The 18,321-nt window shown below is 40.9% G+C and overlaps 1 protein-coding gene across 3 annotated transcripts in view; it reads left to right on the top strand.

Moving 5' to 3' along the window:
- Map3k3 (mitogen-activated protein kinase kinase kinase 3) overlaps positions 1-18,321 on the top strand; it is a 77,838-nt gene that overhangs the window by 25,258 nt on the left and 34,259 nt on the right. For all 3 annotated transcript variants that reach the window (XR_004945653.1, XM_036196393.1, XM_036196394.1), the window contains exons 4-5: positions 3,544-3,643; positions 9,526-9,639. Coding sequence is in view for 2 of the 3 variants with exons in the window: in XM_036196393.1 (XP_036052286.1) it covers positions 3,544-3,643; positions 9,526-9,639 (214 nt within the window). In the remaining variant the exon portion in view is untranslated. The remainder of the gene's footprint in view (positions 1-3,543; positions 3,644-9,525; positions 9,640-18,321) is intronic.

The following is an 18,321-nucleotide window of genomic DNA, read 5'->3' on the forward strand; positions in this document are numbered from 1 at the left end:
CTGTGTTAATGTCTGCTGAAGTCCTGAGAAAGCACTGAGCTCAGAAAACTACCTCTAGTAATAAGTCTTTTTCTTTTTAATTACCTTTTCTTATTAATATTTTAGTTATAATTATTTTGTGAAGAGCCAAGGTGGAAATTCTCAGTGGAGAAAAATGTGATTTCACTTAATTTCTCTGCTCATCGTGGAGAATTTAGGCCCCTGTGTTTTGGATGTGGCCTCTCTGTACCGAAACGTGCTTTTCAGTCTTGTCACACACCCCTTTTGCTTTTCTCTCCCTCACTTTTCTTCTTCTCTCCTTCCCTTTGAGTATTTCCTTAGTGACTTTTCTGTTGCTGTGATAAACACTGTGATGGAAGCAACTTCTAAAATAAAGTTTAATTGGGCTTACAGTTTCAGAAGGTAGAATGATAGGGAGTAAAGGCATGGCACTAGCAACAGCTGAGAGCTCACAGCTTGATTCAGAGGTAGCTGGTGGAGAGAGGTAACAAGAAATGGTGGGAGTCTTTGGAAACCTCAAAGTCCACCCCAGTGACACAGCTTGTCCAACAAGGCTACACCTCCTAATCCTTCCCATGTCATTTCATCAATGGCATCCAGTATTTCAACATGAGCCTGTGGGCATTCTTATTCACACCACCACCAAGGAGTAAACAGCATTGCCACAAGAAGGTTATAGAGCCCTGCTATAGGTACCTGCAGTACCTGACTCCTTTTCTTTATTCTGAGAGTTTTCTGCTGCTGATGCATTTCAGCCCACTTTGAAGCCAGCTCCAAAGGAGAAGGATAGTTGCTGTTGTCCCTTGAAAAGACTCATTCTCAGAGAAGAGTACAAGGTTGAAAGAGCTTCCTGGTGAAAGTACTGTAGAAACAATAGTCTGCAGAGCCAGGGTCCCACTGCTACTCTGAGTTCTAGGGCTAGTCTAACCTGGAGGAAGGGAGAGCTGAGCCTTGTGCCCTACTTGGATATCCTGTGTCCTGCCAGAAGCAAGGAAGTTAAGTTGCTGCTTCATCGTTGGTAATTTTTTTTTTTTTTCTGACCTTACTATGTTTTTGAGGAATGACCAAACTTGGAGCACCAAAGACTTTTCAGAAGTAGATATGGAATCAAAAGCTCAATTGTGTTGGAGCTTAATTATGCAGTTATGGTCTCTGAATTCCCTGTTCCCAAAGTGGTGTGCAGTTTCCATGAGTAGACTTAAACTGTAAAATGTATGTGTTTGATTTCAGAGAAGCTGCCAGATGGAAACCACAAGTATTTAAGGTAGTCAGACAGGAATAGCCTTCTGAAGCCCTGAGCTGAAAAATGCTGCTATCAAGGTTTTGAAAATCTACATTTTTAAATGGATTTGTTTTCAGGAACCATGGCATTTTTTCACTGTTTGTGTACTATGTGTACAACTGAGGACTTGAGATAGTTACTACCAAAGAGCCAAGCTTAAGCTGTGCCAGGCATCTCTAGTTTCCTGTATTTCATCTATTATGATTTGGTAAAGAGGGTCATTTTGGACTTTCTTTAGTTTTTATAGAGAAGTAGTATCTTTCCTTCTTTTATTATTTTTTAATCTTATGTGTGTCAGTGTTTTGTCTGCATGTATGTCTGTGTATCACCTGTGTACCTGGTGTCTGAGAAGGCCAGAAGAGGGGATTGGATCCCCTGGAACTGGATCTAGGGTGTTTATCTACTACTACATGGGTGCTGGGAAATCAAACTCCAGATCCTCTGGAAGAATAGCCAGTGCTCTTAACTATTGAACCATCTCTCCAGCCCCAGTATCTTTATAAATGTAGGCCCTTGTAGAATTGGAATTTATAGAAAAGGTGAAAGAAATTAGTGACTCATCCCATTTGTCTAGGTTTTCACTTTCATAGGTAGACTTCCAGTTTAGAGGAGTGGACCTTGACTGTCTACCCTCTAAGAGGGCAGAGAGGAAGACTGTTTCCCTCTGAAAACCTTAGTAGTAAGACAAAATTAAGCACTGGCCTAAGGTCTGTTAACCAATCGATGCTCTGGAAAGTCATGGTTTCTGATCCTGACCAGACTTTGAAGCAGTTTAGGGTGATTGACTGTCTCATAGCCAGGTCTGATGCAGAAGAACTTACCTCTGAGCTTGAATGCTTTCCAGCACTGGAGGAGGGATAGCTTCCTCATACTGGGACTGGAGAGATTTTTTAGTAGTTAAGAGCACTATCACTTCTTCCAGAGGACCTGGAGTTTGATTCCCAGCACCCTTGTAGTAGCTAACATCCTGGCTCCAGTTCCAGGGGATCCAATCCCCTCTTCTGGCCTCCTCAGGCACCAGGTACACATTGATATATATGCAAAGGTGTTTTATGGAAATGTTGGGCCCTTTTGGACTTTTGCTAAGGTCTTAATGAGTGGAATGTGATTTACCCTTGAGCATTAATGGAAAATGTTTCCTTCCAAAGGTTACATTTAGTACCTCCAATCTAGATAGCCTAGATATATAGCACCTAGATATAAAGAAGACAGTGTCAGGTCCCCTAGAACTGAATTTATAGAACTTTGTGAGCCATCATGTGGGTGTGTATTAGAGATCAAACCTGATTCTTCTGGAAGAGCAAGTAGTGCTCTCAATAACAGAGCCATCTCTCTTGCCCTATACCTTTTGATTTTATTTATTTATTTATTTTTAGGCAGGGTTTCTCTGTAGCTTTGGAGGCTGTCCTGGACTAGCTCTGTAGACCAGGCTGGCCTCAAACTCACAGAGATCCACCTGCCTCTGCCTCCTGAGTGCTGGGATTACAGGCGTGTGCCACCACCGCCCAGCACCTTCTGAATTTTTAAAAATTTATTTGTTTAACCAATTCTAGCTTTTATTGATTTTCTTCACTTTGTGGTTTAATTTCATTGATAGTTTATTTTGTCATTAGAAGTTTTTTTGCTGTTGTTGTTTTTGGTTTGGGGGTTGTTTTTTTGTTTGAGACAAGGTCTCACCACCCTTCAGTCCTGACTGACCTCTAATTCTCTTTGTAGACCAGGCTGTCCTCTAATTTACAGAGATCTGCCTGCTTCTGCCTTCCAAGTGCTGGGATTAAAATTATACACCACTTTAGGCAGGAGTTTTTGTTATCAGGACAAGTGCTCTATCACTTTATCCCTAATCCAAGAAGACAAATTTGACAGCAAAATTATTTTCTGTGGTTATTTAAGTGTGAATGCACTCCATAGGCTTATGTGTTTGAATGTTTGATTTCTGGTTGGACTGTTTAGGAAGAATTAGGATGTATGGGTTGGAGGAGGTGTGCCAAGTGGGCTTGGAGGTTTTAGAAGCCCACTGCGGGCCCAGTCTCTGTCTGCTGCTTGTGGATGAGATAAAAGCTCTCAGCTACTGTTCATCACCATGCCTGCCTGCCTCACCACATGGTGGCCTCACTCTCAGAACCTGTAGGCAAGCCCCAATTAAATGCTTTTTTTGTAAGTTGTTTGGTCACGGTGTCTCTTCACAGCAGTAGAACAGTAACTAAGACACGCTCCAGTTTTTAGATCTGTGGTTAACCCACATTCTTGCTCTCTTTTAGAATTATAGCATTCAGCCGGCCTGTGAGGTATGAAGATGTGGAGCACAAGGTGACAACAGTGTTCGGGCAGCCTCTTGACTTACATTACATGAATAATGAGGTGAGGAAATGGAGGGGAAAGGGCCAAGAGGGACAGCCCTGTGCATTTTTTCACTTCTTACCTGAAAAATGTTTAGTTTGTTTCTTTAATATCATCTGCAGGTTTTCTGTTTCTGGAGCCTCTTATTAGCTGCAACAACTGGGATTTTTATTTACTAGATGAGAGATTATGTAGCTACTTGCATCTTCCTTATTCAGTAACATCTTAATCTGTGGTGGGATAAGATGTAGTACCAGAGCCAAAGCTTTGTTTGTTTGTTTGTTTGTATTTTATAGTAGGTCTTGCTGTTGTTGTTTTCCTCAGCACAGCCTTAACAAGTGGAAATTTCAACAGGAGCTGGGAAGGTGTAAAGAACGATGGGATAGATAGTCTATTACATTCATTAAAAGCTACATTCTTCTCTCAGAGTTTAATTCTAATTGTAGCTTGTTTTAAAAGTTATCATCTAACCCATTGATTAACTGTTTATTTCATTCCTTTCCCCAACAGTCTTTATTTATTCCCATTCCAAATTTCACCTAGGAAGGAATTCTTTTGACTATGACTTTATTTTTCTAGCTCTTAAGCAAGGCTACAGATGGTTTAGGCTAATAGTTTCTATTAGTCCGAAAGGTAATGCATTTCTGTTTGTGTAATAGAAAACATGTATCTTCAGGAAAAATGTTGGTGATAGTTGACTTGAGTCTGCCATGCAAATGCTTTGCCACTGAGCCACCTCCTTAACCTTCTCTCTGTGTAGTTTTTAACATTTGATAACAAATTAGAAAATTTCTCTATAATTAAGTCCCTAAATTGGTGGTTGCGGAGATGTGTGTATTTGTACGTTAAAGGGTTTTTGTTGCCAGATGGTGGTGACACATGCCTTTAATCCCAGCACTCGGGAGGTAGAGCCAGGCGGATCTCTGTGAGTTCAAGGCCAGCCTGGGCTACCAAGTGAGTTCCAGGAAAAGGCGCAAAGCTACACAAAGAAACCCTGTCTCAAAAAACAAAAAACAAAAACAAAAAACAAACCAAAAAAACAACATCAAAAAAGGGGGAGTTGTTTTGTTTTTTTGTTTTTGTTTTTTAAGACAGTCTGAATATACAGCCAAGGTTATCTTCCTGCTTCCAGCTCCTGTGTGCTGGGATTGCAGGTGTGCACTCACACCTGGCCTTAGGTGCTGAAGATTTTGGGATTTTTAGACAAGATTTTGTTAAGTAGCCCATGCTATCCTTGAAATCATGGTCTTTTTGCTTTTGCCTCTCCAGTACTGGCACTACAAGTGACATGTACCCCACACCCAATGATCTATAGGTTTTTAGGGTACATTTTTGAAATATGACAAATTTGGTAAGTAAATCACCCACTATAGTTTATAAAAAAATGAAATACAAATATTCTAAGGCATATAAAGTAAGACATTTTTCCATCTAGGATATAACTCTCCTTAAAAAGGAGATTGAATCATTACATGAGAGACTGAGGTTCATGTTGCAGATCTCATCAGCACCAAAGAAACAAAGGATTCCATAGATGACTTGGTACTTTTTTCCCCCTCTTTCAGTTATTTTTCCATTAAGAATTCCATTAAAGAATCAAGGGCTGACCCAGGCATGGTTGTGCACACCTTTAATCCCTGAGCTCAGGAGGCAAGGACAGGCAGATCTCTGTGAGTTCAAGGCCAGCCTGGGATACACACAGAGAAACCCTGTCTTGAAAAACTAAAAACAACAACAAAAAGAATCAAGGGCTCAGTTGTCAAACTGCTTGCTCCCCAAGTTCAGATTCCCCAACACCCACATAAAAGGCCAGGTGCTAGGGAAGCAGAACCAAGAGAATCCCAGGGGGTTTGATGCCCTGCCAGTCTAGTGAAATCAGTGAGCTCAGGCTCAGTGAGAAACTGTCTCAAAAACAAGGTGGAGAACAATTGAGGAAGATTTTCCATTCACTTCTTCTTCTTCTTTTTTTTTTTTTTTTTTTTTTTTGGTTTTTCGAGACAGGGTTTCTCTGTGTAGCTTTGTGCCTTTCCTGGAACTCACTTTGTAGATCGGGCTGGCCTCGAACTCACAGAGATCCGCCTGGCTCTGCCTCCCCAGTGCTGGGACTAAAGGCGTTCGCCACCACTTCCCGGCTTTCTATCCACTTCTACCTCGATGTATATGCCAGGTATACCCCCACCACAACATGCACATATACATATACATGCAAGAATTCCAGATCTTTTTCAAACCCTTTCTCCTCCCTTTCTTTTTTTGAGATGGGTCTCCTTATGCAGCTCTGGCTGGTGTGGAATTCCCTCTATGAATTAGGCTGACCTTGAACTTGTTGCAAATCCTGCTTCTGTCTCCCAAGTGTGCCACTATTCCTTGCCCCCCCCCTTCTTGACAACAAAATGTTATTATTTATGTAGATATTAATTTTAAAGCCATATATCAAAAATTGTTATTAATTACATTAGTACATGTTCTTTTATATTTGGGTCAGTGATCTGGAGTTGATCAGTTTGTATTTTGTTAATTTTAAATATGTCAATTCTACTGAGCATGGTGGCCCACACCTTTAAAGCCAACACTCAGGAACAGAGGAGGAAGATCTCTGTGAGTTCTAGGGCAGCCTGATCTACATTGGGAGCCCAAGGGCAGCCAAGACTAAATAGAGACCATGTCTCAAAAAAAAAAAAAAAATCCTCAATTCTTTTCTTTTTCTCCCTTTAAACTCTGCTTGTCAGGATTTGAGAATACCCAATAAGAAATTGATTATAGTTTAACATATATTTTTGTAATAATAGTTATTGAGGTATAATTCACTTATCTTAAAATTAAACCCATTAAAGTATCAGATTCATTGGGGTTTATCATATATGTAGAATCATGCAATATAGAGCCTTTTGTGCTTGACTTCTTCCACTGAGCCTGTGTTTTCATATTGTAGTGTATCAGTACTTTATTACTCTTTGTTGCAGAATTAATAAAAATTCATTTATGGATATATACCATTTTATTGATTTTTTTTTTTTTCAAGACAGGGTTTCTCTGTGTAGCCTTAGCTGTCCTGGAACTCACTCTGTAGAATAGGCTGACCTCGAACTCAAGGGATCTGCCTGCCTCTGTCTCCTAAGTGCTGAGATTAAAGGCGTGTGTCACTATCGCAAGGCTGTGTATTACCACTTTTTATATATCCATCAAGTTGCTTTCAGTTCTTGGTGATTATGAACATTTGTGCATAAGGTTTTATGTGAACATGTGTTTTCAGTTGTTATATGTAACTAGAAGTAGAATTGCTGGGTGCTACAATTTTTTAACTTCCGAAGTTTCCTATAATGTCTATACCATTAAATAGTCCTACCAACAATGTATGAGAACTGAAATTTCTCCACCAACCTTACGATCACTTATTGATCACTTATTTCCTGCCCCCTCTTTTTCCCTTTTCCTGGTCTCTGCATTCTAGGGAAGCACTCTTGTCTCTGAGCTACTATCCTGAGTGCTGGAATTACAGTGTGTGCCAACATACTCCATTTTCCTTTCCTGATATCCCTTCTAGTACATGTGAAATGCTGTGACATTGTGGTTTTGCTTGGCATTTCCCTAATGACTCGTGGTGTAGAGCATCTTTTCTTGTGCTTATTGGCCATGTATATTGTCTTTGCTTATTTTAAAAGTTGAGCCTTTGTTGTTGGTTGTAAGAGTTCTTATGTAGTCTATGTACTAGACTCATATACTGGCAAAATTATCTTTAGTTTTTTTATTTTTTTGGAAGTTAGCATGCTTATTCCAGTGATTTCTTTATCTTACCCCCCCAACTGATATTTTCTCTCTCTCTCTCTCTCTCAGTCCATCTGTCTTTCTGTTTTGTTTTTTTTTTTTCCAATTTCATGGCACTCAGACAGATTCTCCTGTCTCCCCCTCCCAAGGGCTGGGATTCTAGTTGTACACACTTGATGTACCCCAGGCTTGATGCAGTGCTGGGGCTTGAATGTAGTGCTTTCTTACATGCTACTACATCCTGGGCCTGTTATTTATTCCTTGGGAAGGAACTTTTCTGCAATATGATATGAATTTTCCCATCCCATGAATAGTTTTGAGGTTTTATTTTTATTTAGTACTGATTGTTTATTCCAATTTGAGATTTGGAGTTATTATCTCTTTATAAGTTAGGAACTGAATAAGTTAATTTTGTTTTTAGCATACACATATAAGTTCTAACATTTGCTAGGTCCTAGATAAAGCATACTTTTGCATCTTTAATATTAAGTACTTGGGCTATAGAGATGGCTCAGTGGGTAAAGCACTTGCTGTCCAAGTATAAGGACATGAGTTAAAATCCAGACAATCTCTGCAAAAACTAGGCACTGTAGTGTATGTCTGTCCCAGCGCTCCCACAGTGAGATGGAAGTCAGAGACAAGAGACTCCCTAGACACTCATAGCAGGTTATCTCTCTAGCTTATGCAGGGGCAAACAACAAAGAGATCGTTTGAAACCAGGTGGAAGGTGGGCACTGGGATCTGAGGTTGTCTTCCGACCTCCACACATGGACTGTGGTGTGTGCACACCCAAACTCACAAGTGTGTGCATACGCATGTGTCAAACACAGACACATCATACACACAGTTTATTTTTAATTTTAGTACTCATAATGTCCTATGCATGTAACAGTAAGTGAGAGTTATCTGCATTCTCAGATACCTTCTCGGTAATTACATGGACTAGGAACAGAGGAGGTTGATTTCCAGTTCTAGTCCTGCTTTTAAGTATTATATGACGTTAAGCATTGCTGTCTTAGGGCTTCAGTTGCTGTGAAGAGACACCATGACTGTGCAACTCTTATAAAGGAAAGCATTATGTAGCCCAGGCAGGCTGACCTCAAACTTGTAATTCTCATATGTCAATTTTCTGAGTGCTGGCATAATAGGTGTGTACCATTGTCTCTAGCTTAAGACTAAAGCTTTAAAAATTGAATTGAGGGGTTGGAGAGTGCACAACTATCTATAATTCTAGTTTCAGGGGATCCAACACCTTCTTCTGACCTTCATAAATACCATGTACACACGAGGCACACCTAAATTTATGCAGGCAAAACATGCATACACATTAAAAAAACAAATACACTCTTTCAAAAAATAAAGGAAGAATTGACTCCAGGGGCTATAGAGGTGACTCAGCAGAGAAGACTACTTGCCCTTGCAGAGGACTCAGGTTTGGTTCCCAGCATCCACATCAAGCAGCTCACAACTGTCTGTAACTGTAGTTCCAGAGGATCCAATATACTCTTCTGGTCTCCATGGGCACCTACATGCACGTGGCACACATGCACGTATATCGGGCCCACACACAAAAGAATAAAATGAACTTTTAAAACAAAGAGGTCAGCCGAGCGGTGGTGGCGCATGCCTTTAATCCCAGCACAAAAGGCAAAGGCAGAAGGATCTCTGTGAGTTCAAGACAAACTTGGTCTACAAAGTGAGTCCCAAGACAGCCAGGGCTACATAGAGAGATCCTGTCTCAAAAGAAAAAAAAAATCATATAGATAAACTGTATGATTCCATTTATATTAAAAGTTCAAAAAATACAAATCTGTAGAGTTAGAAAATATGCTGGCAGATGCATAGTACTGGTAGTGGGAAGGGGGATGGACTGTAAGTGGGCACATGATATAAGTGATGGAACTGTTTTAAGATTGAAAAAAACTGATGGATGCACAGCTCTGTAAATCTATTTGGGAATTACTGCACACTGGGAGGAAACAAACTTATAATTTCAGCTGGATCTCATAAGACCTCATAGTATCCAATGAGATTGTTTTTCTCTGAATATATTTTTAGTTTTTTGTTTTTGCAAACTAAAGCATTAAGATAGATTTGTGTTTTATATGATTTCCTTTTTTTGTGTTCTGTTGTTAAAGCTCTCCATCCTGTTGAAAAACCAAGATGATCTCGATAAAGCGATTGACATTTTGGATAGAAGCTCAAGCATGAAAAGCCTTAGGATACTACTGTTATCCCAGGACAGAAACCATGTAAGTAGCCCTGTCACGGAAGACAAAGCTTACATTCCTTCAGTTTTGCCTTGTTTACTTGACAGGATTTTGTGTTTCTTAGCCACTGCCAAAGTAAGAATATGACATTCAGTCCAGCCCCGTCAGTGATCAGCAAGTCTTCTACATTTGATTTCACTGGAAGCCAGATTGTTAGGGTCAATTACAACAAAGATTATTTGACCAATAGCATGGGAGAGGGGAGAAAAGCATTTCATGATAAAGGAGAAAAAAAATACACACACGTTTTCCTTTGATTAGATTTTTGTTCTAAATAAGAGATATTTGTATAGTGTAGGGGCTAGGTACAAGGATTAGCTGTCAAAGATTTGAGACTCACATGCTTTATGAACCCAATTCCCACAACTCAGTGGCCTGGCCTTGCCTTTGAGACACATATGAGAAATATACTTTTACTTCTGTTCACTGGGAAAACTGGCTGTAGACTGAAGGGCTTCTTGCAATTTGCAGTTGGCCAGTTTAAAGTGACTGGTTTATCAAATATCTGGGAATTATCTCTTACATAGTTTCCTCTACTGAATGCTTCCTTGGGGTGTACATTTTGTAAGCATGCTTGCAATCTTGACCTGTTTGCTGCCATCACTGCAGATGCATGTTCTGGAAGATGTCTTGGCACTCTTTCTTTAATTACAGTTGAAGACAGCTAACTGTAGACAGCACAGTTATGTGAGGATGACGGACATAGCATCCAGCATAGTTTAGGTGGACTGGTCCTTTGCTGCCATTTTGTTTTGTTTTGTTTCTTTTGTGTTGTTTTCTGAGGTAGAGTCTCACTAGGTAGCCCAGGATTGCCTAGAACTCAAGAGATCTGCCTCCTGAGTGCTGGGATTAAAGGTGCCACTACACCAGGCTCCATTTATTTATTTAGATTTATTTTATTTTATGTGTATGAGCGTTTTGGTTGCATGTATATATGTGCACCACATGCATGCATGTCTGGTGCATATGGAAGTCAGAAGAGGACATGGATTGCTAGAACTGGAATTCAGGATGATTGTGAACTCCCATGTATGTGCTTGGAAATGAACCCAGGTCCTCTGCAAGAACAGTAAGTGCCCTTAACTGCTGGACCATTTCCCTGGCTCCTCATACATATGAGCTCTGGCTGTCTGGAACTCACTATGTAGACCAGCCTGGCCTTGAACTCACAGAGATCCACCTGCTCTGTATGCTGAGTGCTGGCATTAAAGGCATGTGCCACCACACTTGGCAAAGAGGTTTTCTTAATCTCAAATATATCCTTTGTCTGGATATGTTGGGGAAATATTCCGAAGTAGATATATACCATTACATTTATCTTTTCAACTTACTCACCTGCTCCTTATTGTCATTCCTTACTAGCCTATCAGGTGAAATCTAAATGAAGCCTAAGGCAGCCAAGGATGTATCTTAGAACACTTGCCTAGCCCTGGGTTTATATCCAGCACATTAATGAATCAAGCAACCAATCTAGCCTAGCATCTAGGTTAATCCCTGTTCTGTTGCTGTGAAGAGACACCATGACCAAGGCAACTCTTATAAAAGAAAGCATTTAATTGGGAGCTTGCTTACAGTTTCAGAAGTGAGTCCATTATCATCATGGTGGGGAGTATGGCAGCAGGTAGTCAGGCAGGCATGGTGTTGGAGAAATAGCAGAGAATTACACCTTGATCCACAGGCAGCAGACCAGAGGAGGTGGGAGGAACAGAGAGAGTGAGGGAGATACACACACACACAAAACACACACACAGACGGACAGACACTGGGCCTAGGATGGGCTTTTGAAACCTCACACCCATCCCACTGACACACTTCCTCCGCCACACCTCCTGATCCTTCTAATCTTCAAACAGTCCTACTTCTTGGTGACTAAGCATTCACAGATATGAGGCTATGGAGGCCATTCTCATTTAAACCACACAATCACCAGCTGTCCTTGCTTTTCATTTCCCAGTCTTATATTTTTCATCTCCTTTGGCATATTCCCTCCATGTCTGCAGCCAGTCCGTCCTGTCTTCTTGTTTCTTAGCAACTGGTTTAATACTACCTATTACAGTTTATCAGCATTCTTGCTATAACTGTTTTTTATTATTTCTTATTCCTTCAGTCTGGATGTAGTTCTCATACCCGTTCACATTTTGTTTAGTAATTGCCTTCTCATTGCATATTTGTAAATTATGCCACAAAAGATTATAAACTCCCTAAGACTAGGAGCTGTATCATTGTTTTGAGACACTGTCCCACCCTTTCTCTAAATAACACACGAGGAGTGCTTTTTTAAAATGTATTAATTTATGTACATGAGTATTTATTTGCATGTGTGCCTGAATGACAGAAGAGAGCATCAGATCCCATTATTGATGGTTGTGAGCCCCTGTGTGGGTGCCGGGAATTGAACTAAGGACCTCTAGAAGAGCAGCCAGTGCTCTTAACTGTTGAGCCATCTCTCCAGCACCTGAGGAGTGCTTTTTAAACTCTACCTCAGTCAGGGTTTCTATTGTTGCAGTGAAACACCATGACCAAAACACAAGTCGGGGAGGAAAGGGTTTTTTGGCTTACACTTCCATTTCACTGTTCAGTATCGAAGGAAGTCAGGACAGGAACTCCAACAGGGTGAAAACCTGGAGCAGGAGCTGATGCAGAGGCCAAGGAGGGGTGCTGCTTACTGGCTTGCTCCTCATGGCTTGCTCAGACTGCTCTCTTACAGAACCCAGGACCACCAGCCCAGGGACAGCACCGTCCATAATAGGCTGGGCACTCCCCCATTAGTTGTTAATTAAGAAGTGTTTTACAGCTGAATTTTATGGAGGCATTTTCTCAGTTGAGGTTCCCTCCTTTCAGATGACTCTAGTTTATGTCAGGTTGACATAAGATTACCAGCACAAATTCTCAGCAAATGTTGATCATTTTTAGCAAACCTCCCTTCCTTATAAAAGAAGGTGGATTAGCAATTTAGTTGAATTATTGCCTGATTGTACTATCACCTCTGACTTGTAATTCCTATACTCCTCTGATCCCCTGAGAAGTTTAAAGATAACTAGTTATTTACATCCATATTCCATTTACTAAAGGGTGCTTATATAAGACACTAGGTATAGCTTTGGCACAGAATTATTTAAAATAATTTTAATAAAATAATTGACCATCTGAACTCTGACACTCATCATGGTCTTGCATAGGACAAATGCTACATATATGTCTCAAGTCCTATCATTTAAAGCAGTAGTTCTCAGTCTGTAGGTCTTGACCCCTTTGAGGGGATTGAATGACCCTTTCATAGGTCACCTAAGACCATCAGAAAACACAGATATTTACAACTCATAACAGTAGCAAAATTGCAATTGTAAAGTAGCAATGAAAATATTTTATTGTTGGGGGTCACCACAACATGAGGAACTGTATTAAAGGATTACAACATTGTGAAGGTTGAGAACCACTGCTTTAAAGCTACACATTTAAAAAAGCAAAGCTGGGGGCTGGAGAGGTGGCCATTAAGAGCACCTAACTGTTCTTCCAGAGGTACTAGTTCAATTCCTAGCAACCACGTGGTGGCTCACAACCATCTGTAATAGGTATATCTTCTGATGTACCTGAGAACAGAACATTCATATACATAAAATACATGAATAAATTTTTTAAAAAGTTTAAAAAAGCAAAGCTGTTGTACACAGTCCTCATCATAATACATTTATTGGTTTATTTCTGCATATACCTCTTGAGTTTCTAATGTATGTGGACATACTTGATGTAAACTTTTTCAGTGCTATTCCTGCAAGTCTCTAAGTTATGCTTTTACTTTATATTAGCATGAACACTGTTCCACTATCTAATCTTCATAATTATAATTTGTAATGATGTATAATTTCCTTGACAAAATATACCATAATTACATGACTACCTTTTGGGGGGAGGTGCTAATGGGAAACTTAAACTGCTTCTATTTTTAGCATTAACAAAGATTTACACTTAATAACAGTGGAGGCCAGCTGTGGTGGCACACACCTTTAATCCCAGCACTTGGGAGTCGGAGACAAGTGGATCTCTGTGAGGTCGAGGCCATCAGCAGTGAGAACCTGTCTCATAATAATAATAATAATAATAATAATAATAATAATAATAATAATATGCTGCTGCTGATGATGATGGTGATGATGATGATGATGAAGAAAAGAAATAAAGATGGGGTGACAAGTCACTTTGTGGATAAAAGCTCTTGCCTCTAAGCCTGACAACCTGATTTTTATCCTGAGGACCCACATGGCAGAAAGAGAAACAGCTCCCAAAAGTTGTCTCCACATACATTCTGTGACATGTATGCACCCTTCACATGTACACATAAACACAGAATAAAATTTAAAAATAAAATAAAAAGGCCAGCTAAGGCAACACAATGACTCTGCCTCCATTAAATGAATAAATTAGTCATGAATAATTTTAATTCGTGAATAATTTAATTAAATTTATTTAGTCAAGAACTGACTCACACGAGTCATCTTACCTCTGCACATGCACACACAGAAATAAGTAAATACATAAATAGTTGTTTTTATTATTTATTTATTTGTTTGTTTGTTTGTTTATTTATTTATTTATTTATTTTTGTGTGTGGAGCTGAAGATCGAACCCAGGGCCTTGTGCTTGCTAGGCAAGCGCTCTACCACTGAGCTAAATCTCCAACCCCAAGTAGTTGTTTTTAAATAAATAGATTGTTTTAAAAGATGGAGAGTGATCAAGAAAAGATACCCATCATTAATCCATGTCATCCACATCTATGTATACAGGTACATGAAATATTAATTTTGTGCTTTTAATTTCCAATTTTTAATTAACTATTTAATTTGAAAAGCAAAATGGGATAGGCTTTGTGGCGTACACCTTTAATCACAGCACTTGGGAGGCAGAAGCAGGCACATCTCTGGGAGCTCAAGGCCAGCCTGGTCTACATAGTGAGTTTTAGAATAGCCAGAGCTACATAATGGAGAGACCCTGTCTCAAAAAAAAAAAAAAGAAAAAGAAAAAGAAAAAGAAAAGTGAAATGTAAAATATAAAGTAGACAGACTGGGGTTTATAGGCAGTTCAGTAGTGGGATGCTTGCCTAGTAAATCCAAGGCCCTTGCCCTGAATCTGACCCTCATCCACCAAAACAAAACAACAAAAAAAGAAAAAGTAGACACCTATGATCTATAAGCCCATGGTTTTTAGTTGTTATAAGCAGTCGATATAAAGTTACTCTACCAAATTGCTGTAAAGTGTTTCCAGTATTACTGTCATTACTGGTTACTGAGAGGGGACCAGTGTGCTACCATTTCATAGACTGGCACTAGAGATCACACTGAAGTGTACTGCTCCAGCACACTGTATCTTCAGTCTCCAGTTCCTGTATCCTGATTAATGTTGGCCATTTTGTTTCTCTGCTATGAATCTCCATGTTTTGTAGTTGCCTCATCCAGACTTTGTTACTGTTTATTTATATTGAGGCAATCTCTAACCCAAGCTTATTTTGAACCCACTATGTAGCTGAGGATGGATGACCTTGTATTTCTTGATCCTCCTGCTTCTACCTCTGGAGTGCTGGAATGTACACAGGTGTACATCACCATGTCTAGTTTTACTCAGTGCTGAGACTGAACCCAGGGCTCCGTGTAAGCACCCTACCAGCTGAGCTACACCCCCATCCCAGTTTTAATTTTTTAAGAGCTTTTAGATTTTCAAAATTATTTTATTTTCTGTGTATTACCTAAACTACATATGTGCCTGGTGCCCATGGAGGCCAGAAGAGGGTGTTGGATCCCCTGCAACTAGAGTTACAGACAGTGTGAGCTGTCATGTGGATGCTGGGAAGCCAACCTAGCCCCTTTGGAAGAGCAGCCAGTGCTCTTAATTGCTGAACCATCTCTCCAGCCCCACCTCCCAGTTTATAGATTTTTAAAACTGCAGGTTAGGCCGGGCAGTGGTAGCACACACCTTTAATCCCAGCACTCAGGAAGCAGAGGCAGGCAGATCTCTGTGAGTTCGAGGCCAGCCTGGTCTACAAAGCAAATTCTAGGAGAGATTCCAAAGCTACACAGAGAAACCCTGTCTCGAAAAACAAAAACAAAAACAAAAACAAAAACAAAAAACAAAAAACATAAACCTGAAGATTAGAGTATATGTTCTTTGATATATTTCAAATCCATACTGCCAAGATTCAATCTCCACTATGTGAAAGTCTTTGCATCTAAGCAGATGACCTTGGCCACTCATCATGTAACTCCTTCCCTAACTTCAGGGCTACGGGGCCTCTCCTTGCCCTTTCCCCCCAGTATGTGGTTTTGGCTGTTTTTTCCTTTCTCTCTCATCAGAGAGCTATTGCACATTGGAGGCCTCAGCAAGAACATTCACTTCCCCTTGGTTCTGACTTCCTGTTAGAACAGACAGTGTGTCAAGACAACCTTACATGTGATGAAGTCTGGCATGGAAGACTAGGGAAGGTTGCTTGGCAGCTGAACTTGCCCCTGGAAGCGGGAAGCCTTTTTCCTGAAGGACAGGATATGGAGATTGTTTCATGTGGCACTTTTTCCCCTGTTGGGAGGTAGAAGAGATACAGACAAGCAAGTGAGAACTTTGACCCAAATTGTAGCTCCTACTTTTACTCTTGATAACACTCTTCTTTTCTTTTTTCATATTAAATTTTAAGCTTTCTCAGTGTAAAGCTCCCCTATTATTTTGATATCTCACCTGGGTGGCTTGACTGGGTTAGCACAAAATCAGGGTGAGTGAAGGAAGGCTGCTGACCCTGGTCTGAGGTCCTTGACCTCCATCTTGACTGCGTTATAAACCTTGGTGCTTTGAAGCCGCTGAGATCTGAGAGAGTAGTTACAGTTGTGGAAGAAGGAGCAGATGGAGTTCCCTTTCTGTGTGTGTAGTGTATGTGCACATGTATGTACAAATGCAGATAGGCTAGAGGAGGACGTCAGGTACTCTACTCCATCACACTCTACCTTATTTCCCTACGTTAGGATCTCTTTGCTGAACCTGGAACTAGGCTAGTGGTCAGTAAGCTCCAGTGTCCCTCTTACCTCCAGCACCCCACTCACCTCCCATGTTAGGGTTACAGGAGCACACAACCATGCCTGGCTCTTTCCATAGGTGCTGGAATCGAAACTCAGGCCCTCGTGTTTGCAAAGTGAGTGTTCTTTCTTACTCACTGAGCTGCTCAACCTCCCTGAGTAGCTTTGACTTGATTTTTTGTTTTTTAAATGTAATACTTTGGGGATTTCACATCATATACCCCAATCCCACTCACTCCCAAGTCCCTCCATATTCTCCCCTAACCCCTGCAGCAGTATCCACAAAGGAATGCCCCCCCCAAAAAATTAAAAACAAACAACAGCAGCAAAACACCTTGCTCCTCTGTCTGTCTTTCTTTCTTTCTGTCTTTCTTTCGTTTTGTTTTGTTTTTTGTTTTTCGAGACAGGGTTTCTCGTGTAGCGTTGTGTCTTTCCTGGATCTTGCTTTGTTGACCAGGCTGGCCTCGAACTCACAGAGATGCATCTGCCTCTGCCTCCCAAGCACTGGGATTAAAGGCATGCGCCACCAACGCCCGGCTGTGCCTCTGTCTTTCTAACACCTTTTCATTCATCCTAGTGGCGTTGGGTGCTGTGGTGTGTCACGCAAAATACCCTTTTGTCCAATTGGCCCCATCCATAAAATGTTTATTGCAATATGTCATTGGTCTGGTTCAAAGGCCTCTGGCACACCATCATCACTGGACCCTCTCCGAAGCTCCTCAGATATCCTGCTGTTGTCCCAAGTCATGGGGATCCTGCTGCTATCGCTCCACAGGACCAGTCCCTTCACGTACTCCAGCCAGTCATAGATGGGGTAGATGTTAGGATGGACCAACCCAAGGTCTATGATGTGGGTCTGGGTGGTAGCTGAGCTGCTCTGTCCTGGCTACTGGAACCGTCCCCCTTAGGAGAGGGGTAGAGCCAGCTCTCTTAAGCCCATCCCATTGAAGCCAGCTCTCCTGCTGTAATGTCCAGCAAAGGGCACGGCCAGCTATCCCAGGACCAGTGAGGGATGGGACCAGCTCAGCACAGCCCTTGGATCTCAACACACATAGTTCCTATGACCCCCTGTGGCAACATGGGCTATAGACATCATCACAGACTTCAGCTGTAGCAGGAACACAGACATAAATATGGCCCTCAGCAGCAGCTCTGGCCTGGGTGTTACCATGGCTCCACAAGCAGTACAGGCCACCCAGATCAGTATGGCCCTGGTGGCAGCAAGGCCCTGGGACACCCATGGTCCCCTGAGTGGCTTTGTAAAGTACCTATTTAATCTGGCATGGTAGTACATATTTATAATCTCAGCAGTCAGGCACCTGAGACAGGGAGATCACAAGTTCAAGGCTAATTGGGCCACCAATAAGGCCTTGTCTAAAAAAAGGGAAAAAAATTTAAAATACATATTTAGTAGCCAGAATTTTGTAGGGTAGAGAAATACCATCACTGTACCTTCACAGTAGATGACTTTGCTGCTGAAATAGTTTTCTGCTGTTCTTTCTATGCTTGCTAGATAATTTTTTTAAGATTTATTTTTATTTTATGTGTGAGTGTTTTACCTGTATATATGTATTGCACATGTGTGCTGGTCCTTGAGGGGGCCAGAGAGGGTGTT

The sequence above is a fragment of the Onychomys torridus genome, chromosome 8, assembly GCF_903995425.1.
Source record: "Onychomys torridus chromosome 8, mOncTor1.1, whole genome shotgun sequence".
NCBI lineage: Eukaryota > Metazoa > Chordata > Mammalia > Rodentia > Cricetidae > Onychomys > Onychomys torridus.